At 36.9% G+C, this 17270-nt stretch overlaps 2 protein-coding genes and 1 long non-coding RNA gene across 9 annotated transcripts in view; 1 reads left to right on the top strand and 2 right to left on the bottom strand.

Moving 5' to 3' along the window:
- Positions 1-3943: 3943 nt before the first annotated feature.
- Positions 3944-7384, bottom strand: LOC105420985 (LURP-one-like protein (DUF567)). Its single transcript, XM_011626715.3, has 2 exons — positions 6894-7384; positions 3944-4618 (listed from the first exon to the last, which is right to left on the bottom strand). Exons 1-2 carry the CDS (start codon positions 7116-7118, stop codon positions 4196-4198), a joined length of 648 nt encoding a protein of 215 aa, XP_011625017.1. The 5' UTR covers positions 7119-7384; the 3' UTR covers positions 3944-4195.
- LOC148780283 (uncharacterized) lies at positions 6312-8386 on the top strand. Of its 2 annotated transcripts, none has more exons than XR_016040875.1 (3): positions 6312-6518; positions 6779-7969; positions 8059-8386. It is a non-coding gene; the product is annotated as an uncharacterized LOC148780283 (long non-coding RNA). The 2 variants fall into 2 exon arrangements; XR_016040876.1 differs by having other exon boundaries at positions 6779-7983.
- Positions 8387-15640: 7254 nt separating this feature from the next.
- LOC18438370 (putative NOT transcription complex subunit VIP2) overlaps positions 15641-17270 on the bottom strand; it is a 34680-nt gene continuing 33050 nt past the window's right edge. For all 6 annotated transcript variants that reach the window (XM_088846790.1, XM_011626714.3, XM_088846791.1 and 3 more), the window contains 3 exons: positions 17180-17221; positions 16318-16462; positions 15641-16156 (listed from right to left, as the gene is read on the bottom strand). In XM_088846790.1, coding sequence (XP_088702916.1) covers positions 16088-16156; positions 16318-16462; positions 17180-17221 — 256 coding nt within the window. In that variant the 3' untranslated portion in view covers positions 15641-16087. The remainder of the gene's footprint in view (positions 16157-16317; positions 16463-17179; positions 17222-17270) is intronic.

Genomic DNA, 17270 nt, shown 5'->3' with positions numbered 1-17270 from the left:
GTTTCCTTTAGTTATTGCTGTCTCTAATTGTTGCCAATGATAACATATTTTAATACTTCAATTTTGATGAAATATCTCCTTTACTGTGACGTGCTGTAATGGCGGATGCCTTATTTTTTGCGTAAATATCTCCTTTACTGTGACGTGCTGTAATGGCGGATGCCTTATTTTTTGCGTAAATATCTCCTATACTGTGACGTGCTATAACGGCGGGTGCTTTAATTTTTGACTAGTTCTAGTGTCGGTGAGGTGGTGTGTGGGAATAGAAACTACATTGTGGTAATTAGGGTGTGGTAGGTTTTTCCTCTAGTTCCTTTTTTAAAATCGAGCAATGATTTTATACAACTTTTGTATAATAATATGATGCAATAATTTTAAAAAACTATCTTATGACCATTTGTTTGATTCAAATTTTAAAATATACACTTATTTCATTCTAATGAACAATCATAAAAAAAGAAAAAATTGAAAATATAACTTAGAAGGTATTTTTTTAGCCCAATTAACATAGGCCGTTTATTTTGGTAAGATGTTTAGATCTAGGCTTTAGAAGGATTTTTTTTCATTTCTAATTTTTTTGGATGGTTTTATTATCATTAGATAAACAATGTTAAAAAAGAAAAAAATGATTTTGAGTTTATAAAGGCTAAGATCTTGAAATTCACAAAATGAATGGTTTTTATTTGCTTTTGTAAGTGACTCATTTTGACCATATATAGACTTCAAATTAAACTTTTTTTTTAGGGGGGAATTGAATATTGAGATGAAGAGTGTGTGTGCAAAATTTGAGATCATACAAATACAACAAATATGATTTTCTAGAAATGTCGTTGCATTATACCATGATATAACGGTTGAATTGGATCATTGCTCTTTTAAATCGTAGGTTACTTTATGAAATCGATACATTATATTCGTCACTTCAGCCTTAGCACAGTTCAAATCCGAAGTACGTTGGTAACTTCACATTGCTTTGGTGAGATTAAAACAACTTCATGAACATAACGATCCAGAAAAGTTGTCCAAACTGATGGCAATCTTAGTGTGAATAGATCACCAGTGCCATAAAGTTTCTTGCATTTGTGAAAATGACGATCAAACTTAACTTCCTTTGGAATAAGCTTCAACCATGTATATTAATAGTAAGAGTAATTTCGTATCTCCCTCTCTACAAAAAAAAAATTCAATTCTCCCTATAAGAAGTTCTCTTCATCCCTCATAACTTTTTTTTGGATACCAAAATCCAATCTTCAACCTCATTAGTTTCTCCCTTCTTCTTTTTGCACTGTCTTTTCGGTTGATAAGATCAAGTACAAGGTTGATGACCCTATTGAAAGATATAAAGCAAGATTGGTAGCTAAAAGGTATAATTTAAAGTATGGGTTGGACTATGAAGAAAGCTTTAGTCCAGTTGTGAAGATGAGAACTGTTAGACTAGCATTAGCAATGGCTAATGTATGTGGTTGGAGATTACATCAGTTAGATGTCAAAAATGCATTCTTGCATGGTGATCTCCAAGTAGAAGTCTACATGGACCAACCACCCGGGCATACAGAATCCAAAGGGTCTGATCTTGTGTGTAGATTAAAGAAGGCAATATATAGTCTCAAACAAGCCAACGAGCTTGGTTTGCAAGCTTCTGCAAAGCTCTCCTTATAGAGGGTTACTCTCGAAGTGTTGCAGACAACTCCCTATTTTTCAAAAAGAAAAAACAAAAGCTGGTGATGGTGCTTCTCTATGTCGATGATATCATTGTAACAAGGAATTATGTTGATGAAATAAAGCAGCTAAAGATAATGTTCAGAGCACAATTTGTTATGAAGGATCTTGAAAATCTAAAATATTTTCTAGGTGTGGAAGTTGAGCGCATGAGATAATGTATGAAATTCCCACAACACAAATATGCATTGGATTTGTTAGAAAAACTTGGAATGAGTAACTGTAAGTCATTACCAATGCCAATGGTCACAACAAAGAAACTATCTACTAGTATCCTGATCATGTTCAAGATTCAGAAAAATATAGAAGTCTTGTTGATGGTCTACATTACCTTATATTCACTCAATGAGATGCACATCATAGCGGCTAAAAGGATTCTTCGATATGTGAAGGGTACCCTCTATGATGGTCTTTTCTTTCCCATTGATAGAATAAAGGTTAACCTTATCGCCTATTCTAATGCAGACTGGGCTGGAGATCCCAATACAAGAATGTCAATATCTGGATTTTTGTACTTTCTTTGCAGGATCTCTAGTGTCTTGGAGTAGCAAAAAGCAAATGATCGTTTTACGTTCAAGTTCAGAAGCAGAATATCGAACAATGTCTTCTACTACAGAAACAATATATTGATTTTATTCCCTAACAACAGGTTCGATGTGGTAGCATCGACCTTTGTAACGATCAAGGCTGGTAAGTCCATCGGTCCACACAGTTGTCCATGTACCAGTGGAAGATTCGGCAGCTCCTGCTTCCTCAGGTGGAACTCCAGGTTGAGGAGTTACTCGGAATGCTGCCAAGACATCAGTAGCTGCTGAAATCACTTCGTACCACCACATTCTATCATAATTGGGTATAAAAATTCAATATGCAATTCTACGTTGTGATAACCAGTGCAATTAAGTTTGCCTTTAATCCAGTTCTTCATGCACAGACCAAGCACATTGAACTGGATCATCATTTTATCCGAGAAAAGGCTTAAAATGGAGAGATTACTCTTGATTATGTTTCAACTACAGAGCAACTTGCTGATATTTTTACAAAAGGTCTTCCAACTTCAAAATATCATTCGATAGCAAACAAGGCGTTTATGTTCCACATTGACAATAGTTTGAGGGGGAGTATTAAGAATGATGATAATGATCTAGAAAGATACGATCATAATAAGGATGAAGATGATCTATTGTAATCTCTTCGTATGATAATCTCTTTTTTATTTGTACAGATTTATTGTAATCACATATTTGATTGGGCCAATAAAAAATGAGTACATAACAATTACAAATAGAACACGCATCCCTCTCTATAGGTGTCAAGAATTTTACACGAATATTGTTCTCTCAATTTCTTGAGAGTGGTTTTGAATGTGCCATTGACGCGATTCAAAATTCAAAAAGGATTTATTAGACTTTGTCACATTGAGCAAACTATCCAATTTGAAATTGGATGGCTAGAGTTGTCCATGACCTCCGTGTAACAAAAGATAAATGGTCCCAAATAAATTACATTAAAAACTTTCAAAAGAAAATTTTTGATCACTCAATCGGTCGCCCTTTTTTTTCTTGACTAACAACTCCATTGGTCCTCCTTGATATGCTTCTTCTCATGGAACACTAGTTGCCTGATTTATCATTCTGAAGCCTAACCCAAACCCCACTCTGCCCTCCTCAATCTAAAAATGAAAAAAAAAAAAAAACTCAAAGAGAGAGGGATAAGTTGTTGCTAGTAAACTGCCCTTAAATTTAAAAAATTTGCTCTGAATCTGCTAAAAAGCCCCAGCATATTGCCCTCGAGGAGAGAGCTAATGGGAATGCAGAAAGCGTTAGGAGTCACACGGCCTCCCATCCATTTTCTGGTGAAATGTGACGCTAAATCAGGAGCAGTAAAAAGACATGAAAAAGAGAACCTCAGATTGTTGCCTCCATGGTCAGATGTATTTCATTGCAGCAAAGAGTTCAAAATTGAATTATTCAGACTTGCTATAGCAAATTACTACGTCCCTTCTCCCCCATTTATGTACAGGAAAAACTTTCTATGTCCCTTGCTATAGGGAATTTATAATGATATTTTAGAATCTCCATCAATTTGCTTTTTCATAGCAATTGTTCTATGTAATCCCTTTTTTTTGTTGATCTGTGGGCAAACAAATTTACCCCTTCCTAAAACTGCAGAGAAATTTACAAGCAGTGCCCCAAGTCATTCCACCTCTCAGTAGCATACACAAAAATTGCAAAATGTCCTTGTATAATCGATGATTTGAGCACTCGTTTCATGGTCAATGTGACGAGCATCACAATTTTATAACTAACCTACAAGCAAAACAATGTGGAGAAAAAAGAAAATGGAGTTAAAGAAACATTGCATGCCGTAAAGCTTGGCAAAATCGAACCAGCAGCACATTCCAGCTTCAGGATAAGCAAATAAATAAAAATAGAGAGAGGGGGAAATAGCACCACCACCAACAACCACAACAACAAAATCACGAGGTAGGAGATGTGGGGAGGAGTTGTTCTTCTCCATCTCCAAAAGGTGGTTCTCCCGCAATTTGATCGAGAACCAATACAAGACCCATAGCAAATGCAGAATCAAAGCGGGGCATTAGACAGAGGCAAAAGACATCCTTCCCAAGCATCACATGATCATGATCATCAATAGAACTTGTTGCGACTTTGCGTTTGATCTCTGCAACTGCTTCTCTGGAAGCACTCTTGTACACAGTGCAGCAGCGCCGGGAGAAGGAGCCCTCTATCAGCAGGTACTCACACTCATTGCGCTTATTGTACACCTCTACGGTCACACTTGAGCTTCCGATGATGGATGACCTCCTCACACTGAATATTGGCTTATCACCCTCCTCTTTCTCTCCAATAAACCCTTCCCATCGATTGTGAAGGCTCGGCCTCTGTCACAATCGCTCAAACAACACCATTATTGCGCACCGCACAATAATGAATTATATGCGACATTTAGGGGAACAACCCCTCACCATATTACTAAATTGACTGTGACGTCTTTTTTATATGGGATATAAATAGCAGGAATCTCTAAGGTTTCATGGATAAATAAATAAAATAGATGTTAGACTTTAATTTTTTTCAAATTTTAATTTTATTTTCAAAATAAAAGTAAGAAATTCATTCAATGGTCTATGAGAGATGAATTATTTGATATTCTACCCCTATCTTTTTATTTAATTTCAAAATACTGACACATGATCATGAGTTGGAATAATTGCCATTAGGTAAACTATTAAATAGTTCACTCCTTATGGGTATTTGGATAAATCATAGAAATAATTATATTTTTATAATTTTAATTAAATTTTATAATTACCCATATCTTTTTATTTAATTTCAAAACACTTATCAAAAGAAACGTGATCATGAGATGGAATAGTTGCAATTAGGTAAACTATTAAATAGTTCATCTCTTATGGGTATTAGGATAAATTTATCGTAAAAATAATTATATTTTCTAATTTTTAAATAAATTTATAATTATGGATTAAACTAGAGTTTAAGGCCATTGCAGAGCTTTTTGGCACCAAAATGGCATCTTTCGACACAATTTGGCATTTGAAAATAAGAACCATGATAATTTATTAGTTCTTTAAGGTAACTATGAAATATATTTGCTTAAAAAATAGTAAATTTAAAATAATGGACATGAAAAAACAATCTATCCTTGCAAAGTAGAGTTCTAATAAATCTCCAATTTATCTCAACTTCTTTGATTTTTTTTTATTTTAGTTATAATTGATGAATATGATTTTTTAATAACAAAATTATTTGATCATATGATTTGCGTTTTAAAAAACAGCTCATATTAACGTACAATATGATAATTGAATAATCAATTTATAATTTGACTTAATGTTCTATGGCTAGTTCTTTTGAGGCACCTTGTTTGCAAGGCTGGCCTGCATGTTCCCGGTCTGGGCCAAGTTTCGACCAGGGTTTGGGCTGCATGGGAGAGGTTAGGCAGGCCAAAAATATTTTTGTGCCGGACCCGGGCTGCACCATCCCGGCTCAAAAGATCTTTATTTATGGGTATTGGTAGGTCGGTCCAGCTCGACCCTAAAAACTTAGGGAATGTGGCCTGAGTTCAGGCCAGGACCGAGCCACAATGGGCCAAGTACCAGGGCACAAGAAGGCCGGCCAGGATCAACCTGACCCTATTTTTCTTTGATTTTGTAATTCTATCTGGCCCGGGGCAAGGCCCCTTTAACCTGGTCAGAGGCAGGCGTGGGCCCGCCTTACGGTAAACAGGGCGCGCTAGGGCCAAGGAGGACCGGCGTGATGGATACTTGTTGAAGGTTAGGATTAATTCGTCGAATGCAATGAAATTGTTTTTATTTGCTTGTTTGTTTGATGGATTTCATGAGTCCACGCCCTTTTCCTTTGGAAATGTGGCGTACCCTGGTGATGAGGTTCCCAAATTTTGTTTGGGTTGAGCGTGGATAGGGATAAAGAAATCGAAAATGATAAATAATAATAATAGCAACAATGCGCTAAAGATCTTTTTGGTCCGGCCCGACCCCACCCGAAATTTGACGGCCAAAAATTGATTTTTATTTATCTCATGGGAAAAAATCCCGTGGTTCTGGGAGACCCATGTCAAAATAATAGTATCTGAGTCCAAAAGTCTCGATTCCGTGAGGTCAAAATGATCCCAGACTCGGAAGGGAAGGGAAGGGAAGGGAAGGGAATGGCAGGGCAGATGGGCTGATTGATGTTGGAAGTGGAACAGTCTTTGATTCATTCAGAACGCATCACCTGGGTGGGTGAGATTATTCATTAGAGGTAGGATTTTCATGAACATCATTTGTCCCTCTCACTTCATTACATGGCCGGCCTTGGCAGATCTAGGATTTTAAAACCCCAACAATAGTTCTTAACAAGTAGTACAGGCAGGCGCGTTTAATCTCAGGAAAGTTTTCTCAAGTAATAAAACTTTGAACACAAAAACCCTTTGGCCTCATAAATTTTTTTATTCAATATCCTGCAACATAAATTCACTGAGACTATGGTAACAATAATGGTTTGTTTGCTTGTTTTTTCAGCTAAAGATCACAATAAAGCTATCGGGGTAAAATAATGCGGCCCCTCCAAATATGGGCCAGAAGAAGAGGAAAAAAAAAAAAAAACGTGATCTGTGTGGAAGGTAAAGTAAGGCACCTTACGGCGGACGGTGAGCAAGCATTTGCCAGAGGCATCCATAAGGAAGAGCTCATTCCTGTCGTCTTTGTTATCGGGCCCCCCATAGCTATCAACTCGGAACAATAGCTGTCCCATGGGGTCATACACCGCGAATCCATCTCCTGCAAAGAACACCGAAGTCTTTAGCACCGTTAGTAGGGTTTCTTCCTTGTTGCAGAAACATTCTTCCACTATCGCCTCCATCCCTTTCCCCTTCTCCTTCTCCGCCGCTTCCCTCCCAACCTTTATAACACCACCCACACCACCACCACCACCACCAATTCTCTCTCTCTCTCTCTCTCTCTCTCTCTCTTAACTTCTTATTACGTTAACAAATTGAAAGAGAGGTAGATGGGCTTCCACCTGGAATTTTTTTTTTTTCCTTTATTTTGGGAATATTATAGTATGTTAAACTTATGAAACCCTAAAGAGAGATATTGAAGAGGACACCACCATCCATTTCATACCTCTTTAGATTAAGTATGTAGTATACTTATGTATACAATGGACATATTTACCCTTAAAGATAAAGAATAAAAGAATGATTAAAGCCCTATACAATATTTCAAAAGACAAGTCTCTCTCTAACAACCCCTTAAAGCCAAGCATGCATCTTGTGCATTCAGAGCTTAGCTATGGACTTTTCGTGTCTTGATCTTGTAAGTGCCTTAGTAAATATGCCTACAAATTGATGAAAGAACAAATGTCATGATACTACCTTCTCTTTAATGAAATGATAATCAACTTTTATGTGTTTGGTGCGAGCATGAAAGACATGATTGATGGCTAATCGCATGGCACTTCGATTATCACAACTTAGAATGATTGGCTTAATTGTGGCAACTCCAATTTCTTTAAGAAGCATGCGTAGCCAAGTGATTTCTGCTGCTACAATACTCATTGCTTGATATTCCGACTCTGCACTAGATTTTGATATCGTTTTTTGCTTCTCTAGGAAATTAAACTATTTCCCAAGAAGATACAAAATCCTGTAATGAACCGACGATCATTAGGGCACCCCGCCCAATCAGCATCAGAATATGCTTTGGGATCAGGCGAGTTTGAAGAAGTATAGAGCTACAATACTCATTGCTTGATATTCTGACTCTGTACTAGATTTTGATATCGTTTTTTGCTTCTTCAGGAAATTAAACTCTTTCCCAAGAAGATACAAAATCATGTAATGAACCGACGATCATTAGGGCACCCCGCCCATCAGCATCAGAATATGCTTTGGGATCAGGTGAGTTTGAAGAAGTATAGAACATGTCATCACGTATAATACCCTTTAAATACCTCAAAATTCTTTTGGTGGCTTCCCAATGAGGTTGTCTAAGAGTTTGCGTAAATTGACACATTGTATTCACTGTATAAGCAATATCAGGACGTGTAAATGTGAGATATTTTAGACTGTCAATGACACTTCTGTACAAGGTAGGATTATGTAATAACTCCCCTTCTTCATTCCTTAACTTCGTATTCATTTCAGCCGGGGTGGAAATAGGTTTGCACCCCAACATCCTGGTTTTAGAAAGTAAATCGAACAATGTCTTTTTCTTACCGATGAATTTCATTACCCAAAAAATATTTCAATTCTCCAATATCCTTCATCTCAAAGTTGAGCATCAATGCTTTCTTAATATATTCAACGCCCTTAATATCACTTCCAATAACAATGATGTCATCCACATAAATTAGAAGAAGGATAATACCTGAGGATAATCTTTTTTGAAATAGGGAGTAGTCAACCTTGCTCATTTCAAAACCAATGCTATGAAATAGACGACTGAATTTCTCAAACTATGCCCGAGGATCTTGCTTGAGTTTGTAAATTGCCTTTTTTTAGTTTGCAAATATGGTGTGGCCGTAAGGGATCTTCAAATCCTTTAGGTTGCTGCATGTACCCTTCTACTTTCAAATCACCATGAAGAAATGTATTTTTCCCATCAAATTGATGAAGTTTCCAATTCAACATAGATGATAAGGCCAGAATGCATCGAATGGTGGGTGTCTTCACAACTGGACTGAAAGTTTCATCATAATCAATACCATATTCTTGAATAAACCCCTTTGGCCACTAGTATGGACTTTGACTTTTTAACTGAACCATCTGATCTAACCTTAACTTTGTACACCCACTTTGAGCCCACCATATTTTTAACTAGAGGCAATGACACTAATTCCCAAGTATAATTCCTTTTGAGTGCGTCTATCTCCTCTTTCATTGAGACTTGCCACCCAGTATCAAAGGCAGCTTCTTCATAGGTGGTTGGTTCTTGAATTTGAAAAAATTTGTGTTACAAATGCCTTATGAGCTGAAGACAATCTCTCTCCTGAGGTAAAATTTTCAATAGGATGTTTTGTTCTTATGGGTTTAGAGGTGGAGTTCAGAGAGGGAATGGTTGCAGAGTAAACCTGGTGGTCAGACAAATGTTTAAGAGGTCGTATTGAGCGAGAGGATGGAGGTAGGGGTATAGGTGAGACTTCTATGGGTTCTTCAGGTAAACCATGTTGCATTGTGGGTGATGAATCTAATTTGAAGTAAGAGAGATAGACAATGGTGGTGAGCAATCTATTAAAGAAGGAGGTTGTAGATCAGACATGTCAGAATGAGGTGATGACTGATGAGTGTGATGTTGCTGAGATGGTTCATTTGTAAACCTATCTGAGATAGGAGCTTGTGATTGAGCTTTTCTTTGCAATTGAGAAGGCATTGAAATAGGTACAAACACATTATTTGACATAGCATCACTTCTATTAATTTGGGAACACTGATCCTTAAAATAGAACCTAGTTTCACCAAAAGTTACATGTCTTCCAATAAAGAAGCGATCTGACACCTTGTCATAACATCGATAACATTTATGTTCTAAGTTGTACCCAACAAACCCACACTCATAAGCTTTAGGAGAAAATTTGTTTCTTTGAGAATAATGAATATGTGGGAAACACACACAACCAAAGACCAGAAGAAATGAGTAATATGGTTTGGTACCAAAAACCTTTTGGAATGGAGATATGAAAGATAATGTAGAGCTTGGCAATCTATTAATCAAATACATTGTTGTGGAAAAAGCTTCTGCCCAAAGGAATTGTGGTAGACTACTTGCATACATCATGGAAAGACTATTCTCAATAATGTGACGGTGCTTGCGCTCAGTAACACCATTTTGTACTGGAGTGTATGGACATGAATATTAATGATGAATGCCATGCTGACTCAAATATTATTTGAAAGTATGAGAGGTGAATTCACTTCCACCATCAGTCCTAAAGGCCTTGAGTTTGCAAGCAAATTGACGTTCAACATAGGTATGAAATTTAATAAAACAATCAAACACATTAGATTTTTGTTTCAAGAAATATATTCAAGTATTTCGAGTGTAATCATCCACAAAAATAACATAAAATCTAGAACCAAACAAAGAAGTAACTGGGGCTGGACCCCAAACATCATTGTGAATTAAATAAAGAGGAGCATTAGATTTTAGACTCATAATGTTTTCCTAACTGACAAGATGAATATAATAAACCAGAAGGCATGTCATCAACAAAATCAGGTCGAGGTAACTCCCTTCCAAAACGACTAACAATACAGAAATTAGGATAACCTAGGCATTCATGTCACAAAATAGAAGTACTTCCTCTAACTTTAGAGATAGTTGTAGCAAGACCACAGAGTTGATCATTTTAGAGCACATATAAGCTTTCTCTTAGCACCCCATCAGCAGATAAGTTGTTTCTTTAGTTTGGGAACAAGTAAAACATTGGGGATATTTAAATAACTAAGGGTAGTAGAAACAGTCACATATCCAATGTGGGTTATAAGTAAGGCAGTACCATCTCCAATGAAAACCATAGAGGGACCATGGTAAGGAATCATACCTCAAAGTTGAAAGTTGTCATATGTCATATGAGCAGTTGCACTAGAGTCCCTAACCCATGATTGATTGGTTGGGGTAGTGGCCAATAGGTTGCTAAAATCATGCACTAGTGCATTGTGAGATGATGAAGCATTTTTAATGTCCCAGTAGTTTTTAGCAATATGTCTATGTTGTCCATAGTACTAACCGGTTACACGAGGTAGCATACCCATTCTCAGTTGAGGAGGTTGGTGGTAAGATGGGTTGACTCCCAGGATGCCTTACTGATTTTGGTTGCGACCTCTACCTCCATAACGACCACTTCCTCGGCCATCTCCACCTTTGTGCCCTTAAGATGTGTTCACCAAAGCTTGAGGATTACTCTCAATGACCGATGAAGATACAAATCGAGTTTCATATGTGATAAGAGAGGATTGAAGTGCTAAAAAGGACGGAAATGGAGGTTTGGTCACAAGAGAAGTCTCAAATGACTTAAACTCTGAACCAAGACCTTTGAGAGTATAGATGACCACATCTTGATCACTTACTAGACTACTAATTCCTGCAAGATGTTCACATATAGTTTTGAACTTTTTCAGATATTCAGTCACCGATTGAGGACCTTTTTATAAATTGATCAATTCAATTTTAAGTTGGAGAACATTGGCAAAAGTTTCCCTTTGATATATATTGTAAAGTGTCTATCACACTTCTTGAGCTGTTTTTAGGTGCATCACTTCAGTAAGCAAGTCATCAGAGAGATTAGAGAACAACCGGCTCAATAATGTTTTATCCTTCAGTTGCCATTCTAGAAATTTAGGGTCAAACTCTCTCTTAGTGGGATCCTTTGATAATTCTAGATTGCTGCCTTGATTTTCTTGTGGTTTCTCAAAGATAAATTCATTTGAAGGGCAACTAGACCCATCAAGGTGACTTTCGAGATTCGAACCTTCAATACAATTTAAAACTTAGGCCTTTCATTTGAGGTAGTTGTCTCAACCAAGTTTTATAGAAATGAAAGATGGGAAACTCAGCGAGGCCATAATAAAGAAAGTTACTTCACTTGAGATTTTGGAAATAAGGTCTTCACCTGAAGAGAACAAATTGTGAGAGATAACATGGAGTACTTCGGTACCACAGTTTTTGAATTTAAGAAACAAAGCAGGACCAACTTCGGTAGATAGGGTACTGAAGTTAAACAAACCAGGATCTACTTCAGAAGTACTGAAGTTAAACAAATAAACCACAAGAACATAGGTTACTTTGGCATGTTAGTTACCGAAGTTATTTTTCCTACAAGGGTACAAACACCGACCCTTTCTCAAGAGAAACACCAACAAGCACTTTTTTTTTCACAAGATGACAAACACCAACAAGTCTTTTTTCCAGGATTCAAGCCCTAGAGAGGACAAACTTTTGCAATAATCAAATACTAGAGAGGTCAAACTTTGCAAGAATCAAGCACTGGAGAGGACAAACTTTTGGGAAGGAGATTGAGAGTTGACATGTTAGCAAGATAGGAGAGAGAGAGTACTTAACAACTTAAAGATAGAGAAGAGAAACGATTTTCAAGCAAGAGAGAAGAAACTGCTTAAGAAGAAAGGTCTCTACAAGCTAATAGATTCAGCAATACAGGAAAAAGAAGAGGAAGGATGCACTTACAGATGGTGATGGTGTTGCTAAGAGTAGTGAGTGTGAAACTCGTTAGAGGCTCTGATACCATGTTGAACTTATGAAACTCTAGAGAGAGTGAAGAGAACACCACGATTCAATTCATATGTCATCTGTTTACATATGTAGTATATTTATATATACAATGAACAGATTTACCCTAAAGGATAAAGAATAAAAGAATGATTAAAGCCCTAGGCAATCTCTCTCTAACAGAATATAGAAGACGAACCCATACAATTTCACCCGCAAACATAATTTTAATAGCAAAAGCCGTTTCGGTGTATAAAATGTGTCCCACCCTCATTGGTCCGTCCAGTGAATTTGTCCCGGACAGCAAAGATCAAGAGCCACAGACATGTTGGGCATCATATATTGGAAGAGAAGGCACATACATGTTGAGCATCATATGTTGGGAGAGAAACATGGGTTTAAATGGGGGGTATTTGCGACATCTTCAGGAACCCCTCGCGCGAAATTAGGAATCTCAAATACCAAGATCCCACTCAAAATCTACATAGTTGGCCAAATGCGAAATAAGTGAATACAACAAAAAATCAAGTACAATAAATAAAACAATAAAAATAATCACACCACAATAACAAAAGATCTACATGATTCACCCCGTAGGGCATCCATGATCTCGATAAGTAAAAATCCACTATCTTAATGAAATTAGAATTTTGGGTTACAAAAAATAATGCCTTTCTCTAAATAACGCTCCACTTTCTCTATCTCTCGTTCTCTCTCTCCTAAAGATCTATCTGTCTTGGAAATTTCTTCATATAACCCCTCAAGGGGTGACCCTATATAGATATCACTTTTTTGCTTCCTAAGAAAGCATATTTTCTTTTTTACCATAATCCCCTTAATCTTGAGAATAAAATATAGCTATGGTAATGTGGTAATTATCAAATCCAACAATTCCCGCTTTGATAGTAAAATCACCTTAATTGCCTTGTCTATCATCGTTGAATTATTATATTCTCGCTTGCTCCATTATAAAATTTTCACAAACACTTTGCCTTAATATTTCTCTATCTCAAATCTTGCATTCATCTAACTTCCCTATCTGTCGTTATCTATCGTTTTCTTCATTGAAAAATATAAGCCTTAGCCTTATACATACCTTGTGCTTTAATATCAATTGTAGCATCCTCGAGAACCCCTTGCTGAATCCCAAATACCGAGATCCCACCCAAAATCATGTATATAGTTGGCTAAATGTAAAATGGGTGAATAAAATTGTAAATCGAATGCAAGAAATAAAATAATAAACATAATCACGTTACAATAACATAAGATTTACGTCGTTCACTTTGTAGAGCTACATCCATAACCTCATCAAATAGAAATCCATTATCTCAATGAAGAATACAATTTTTTATTACAAGAAATAATACATCTCTAAACATTGGTAAAAAAACCCTCTCCTAACTTCCTTTCTAAACCCACTCTCCCGACCAAGCAACAATGCCATTCAACATCTTCTTTCCCACTGTTATATTGCTACTAGAAAGAGCAACTAATAGACTCCCTCTTTAAAAGCGAAAAGTTAACTAATCCAAAATTCCACTGCGTCTCTCTTAAAAGCCATGTCTTTCTCTCTCTCTTGGAGACCCGTCTCCATCTTGGAGATCCCTTCCCATAACCTCCAAAGAGAAGAATGAGTATTATATCTTCCTTAACTCCCTAAAATAGCTATCAGATTTTTGCTTCCCAAGAAAACCCATTCTTTTTTACCATAATACACTTAAAAAATAATATAAGTATAGTGATTTATCTATCACCAAACCCAACAATATTTCAATTCAAAAAGCTTTTTTACTTAAAAAGGTAGATACAAGAATAAATAGTTTTAGGATTAATGATGTGATATAAAAAATAGGAAAAGGTTGTTATACTTTCCCAGGAAGATATATACTTACCCCAATACAGCCGTTCGATTTAGGTCAAGTGCACCACTCCCTGTTTGATATAGATCTAACACCTTAAAGAGTATTTTATTTTTAGTTTTTTTTTTTTCTACAAATTGTATGAATATGAAATTTAATACGTGCCATCTTCTCAATAGGACGCACCTAAAAACAATATGACAATAATTTTTTTATAAAATAAAATGACCAAAATACCCCTTGAAACTTTCAAAGGTATTTTGATCATTTTATTTTATTATAAATATTATTTTTATAATTTTCACAAGTGCAAATTTAAGAGAGTGGACGCCAAAAATTTGGTGTCAATATATTTTGTAAAAAAAATTAAAAATAAAATAATGTAGAGACATAACATTGTGGTTGAAACCATCTCAACCGTTCATTCAGAATGGACAATTGGATAGAGGGTGTTTTGTGCTATAGGAGATATAGAAAGCTTGCCCTACAAAATATGATGGGGTATCTATAAATTTTCTTTTTTTTTCTTTTACTTTGTTTTGGGGTTTGGCCGTTATGCACGTTTCTATGTGAAAAAGACTCTTTATTGTTATTTCCCATGGTACTAATAAAAGTACTTCAAAAAAATCCACAAACAAAAAAAGAAATTACACAAAAAGGGAGAAATTTTACCCTCCACACATCCAGCATTTTACCCTCTAAAAGCAATTTATTGAGAAAAAAATGGATTTGGACCATTTTAGCTCCAAATCCATCAACTTTCTGGTGAGAAATAGATTGGGAAATCCTTGGAATGGTTTTAGATCATTAATCAATAAGAAAGAAGGATTCTTAAAGTGAACTTCTTGGTGCACTTGTGTAGAAACCCAACACCACCCCCTTCGCCCCCCACCCCCTCCAGAAATAAATACGACAGAATAATTACCAAGCATGTTGCTTCAATTGCCTGTGTTCATCTTAACCACCCCATGATAAACTGCAGAGAATGGCCCAGGCTGCACAGATCATTCCCACCACCTACCGCTGAAAAAGGACAATGGATGCCACAACAAATGGGTTCATCTATCTAATGCCCATGCATGAACAAACAACGCCCTCAAGACGATGTTATAAGGATACAACCGCCTCTCTCTTCAACGCTAGTAGGATATAATGGCCTCCCCCGACCCCTTCTCTCTCTCGCATTCGTTTGTCGTGCAGTCTGCATGCCCACCTTGTCGTGGAGCATGCCACACCACTGCCTCAGCAGGTTAGGCTTTGTCTAACATCAACACATGAGGTTAGGGGAAAGAAGATATAGCAAACTGAACAACAAATCTTTACTACTAAAATCTAATGGGCACTGATCAAATATCAAGGCTTAAGCTTAAAAATTCTGGAAAGCAAAAGAAAGTAGACATCAAGAGGCACAAAGATGTAATCAGTCAGATAGCTTTTGGCAGCTGTTGACATTTGTTAGTGTTTCTAACCCGCAATCCATAAGGCAGTTTCTTGATTTTCCTTCTGCCAGGTTGTAACTAGCTTTCCAACAACACAATGTGTATCACCTGGCCAGGGCGAACATACTCTGGGTATGTATTCTATTGAGTTGAGACTATGCACTTCTTTGGGAAACAATCACTCACAGAAGAAGACGAGCAGAATTTACAGCCGTGACTAGAATGCAGCAAAACCCTCAATGCCATGTGTTAACGGTTAGTGTTGAGGTAGAGATGGTCCCTCAAGCATATCGTAATCCTCATCATCATCCGAGTCTTATCCCATCTATTTGGGATCGGCTCTCGAGCATATCATAAGAGATGACAAAATTATCCTGCAATTTGCAGCGACTCCAAATTAAAACACAAGACAGCACAAGTACACACTGAGATTCTATTGCAGTCCCTTTGATGTTAACTTTGTTCATACCTTTTTTTTTTTTAATTTAACTGCTCTAATCTATTAAAGAAAAGAAAGATACAACTTTTTTCATACCTTTCTAACAGTTTCCCATGTGTTAGGATCAAAGCAATGATAGGAACCCCTCTCGTATGTTTTTGTCTTGACAACAGGCTCCGCATTTCCAACCCTTATGAACCACAATCGAAGCTCCCTGTGATAGAACCACCCCTGTCTATACCTGCACTCCACACCCAAGAAATCAGATCAACATCTGTGACTCAAAGCAAACCTCAGAGTGTGAGTATGCACTGACAATTCATGCACTTGCATCTATTTTGTTTCTGTGAGAACATGCACATCAGTCCATACATGAGAGTTTGGATCACTATATCTATTGCATTTGGAGACATTCATTCAGATGGGTATAGGTTATAGCCTGTCGTTGGGAGGCAATTGATGTATGGAAAGCGCATCTATTTCTTTTCTTTCAAGATCATTTTGCAGAACAGATTTCTCATTCATAACAAAACTGAAATGCCAGCAAAAGGTCATACTTCAAATGACAACGGAAAATAGTAAACATTGGACATCAAGGCAACATTCATGCATGTAAATACAATTTTACTTTTTCTATAAAAAAAAAATACAACTGTACTTGAGATCTGTAGCTGCACGCATCGGCATACGTAGAGTGCATGCAGGTATGTGTGTGCATGAGTACCTTCGATGTATATCATAGAGACAGAGAGAGAGGGGGGGGGGGGGGGAAATCAAGACAACATTCATGCATGTAAGTACAATTTTACTTTTTCTAGAAAATAAATACAATTGAACTTGAGAGCTGTGGCTGCACGCATCTGCATATGTAGTGCATGAGTACCTCCGAAGTATATCATAGAGAGAGAGAGAGAGAGTGAGAGAGAGAGAGAGAGAAGCGGGGAGGGGGGGAGCATACAGTTCATCGGCTGCATACAACTGTGCTTCATCATTGGGCATACTGCATATGAAGCAAAACCATGCAAAAGTTAATTTTGGATCTTGAGATA

This window comes from Amborella trichopoda, chromosome 9 (assembly GCF_054954075.1).
Source record: "Amborella trichopoda isolate Santa Cruz 75 chromosome 9, AtrichopodaSantaCruz75HAP2 v2.0, whole genome shotgun sequence".
Lineage (NCBI taxonomy): Eukaryota > Viridiplantae > Streptophyta > Magnoliopsida > Amborellales > Amborellaceae > Amborella > Amborella trichopoda.
The sequence above is the reverse complement of the archived record's forward strand: the minus strand, read 5'-3'. Positions and strand labels throughout refer to the sequence as shown.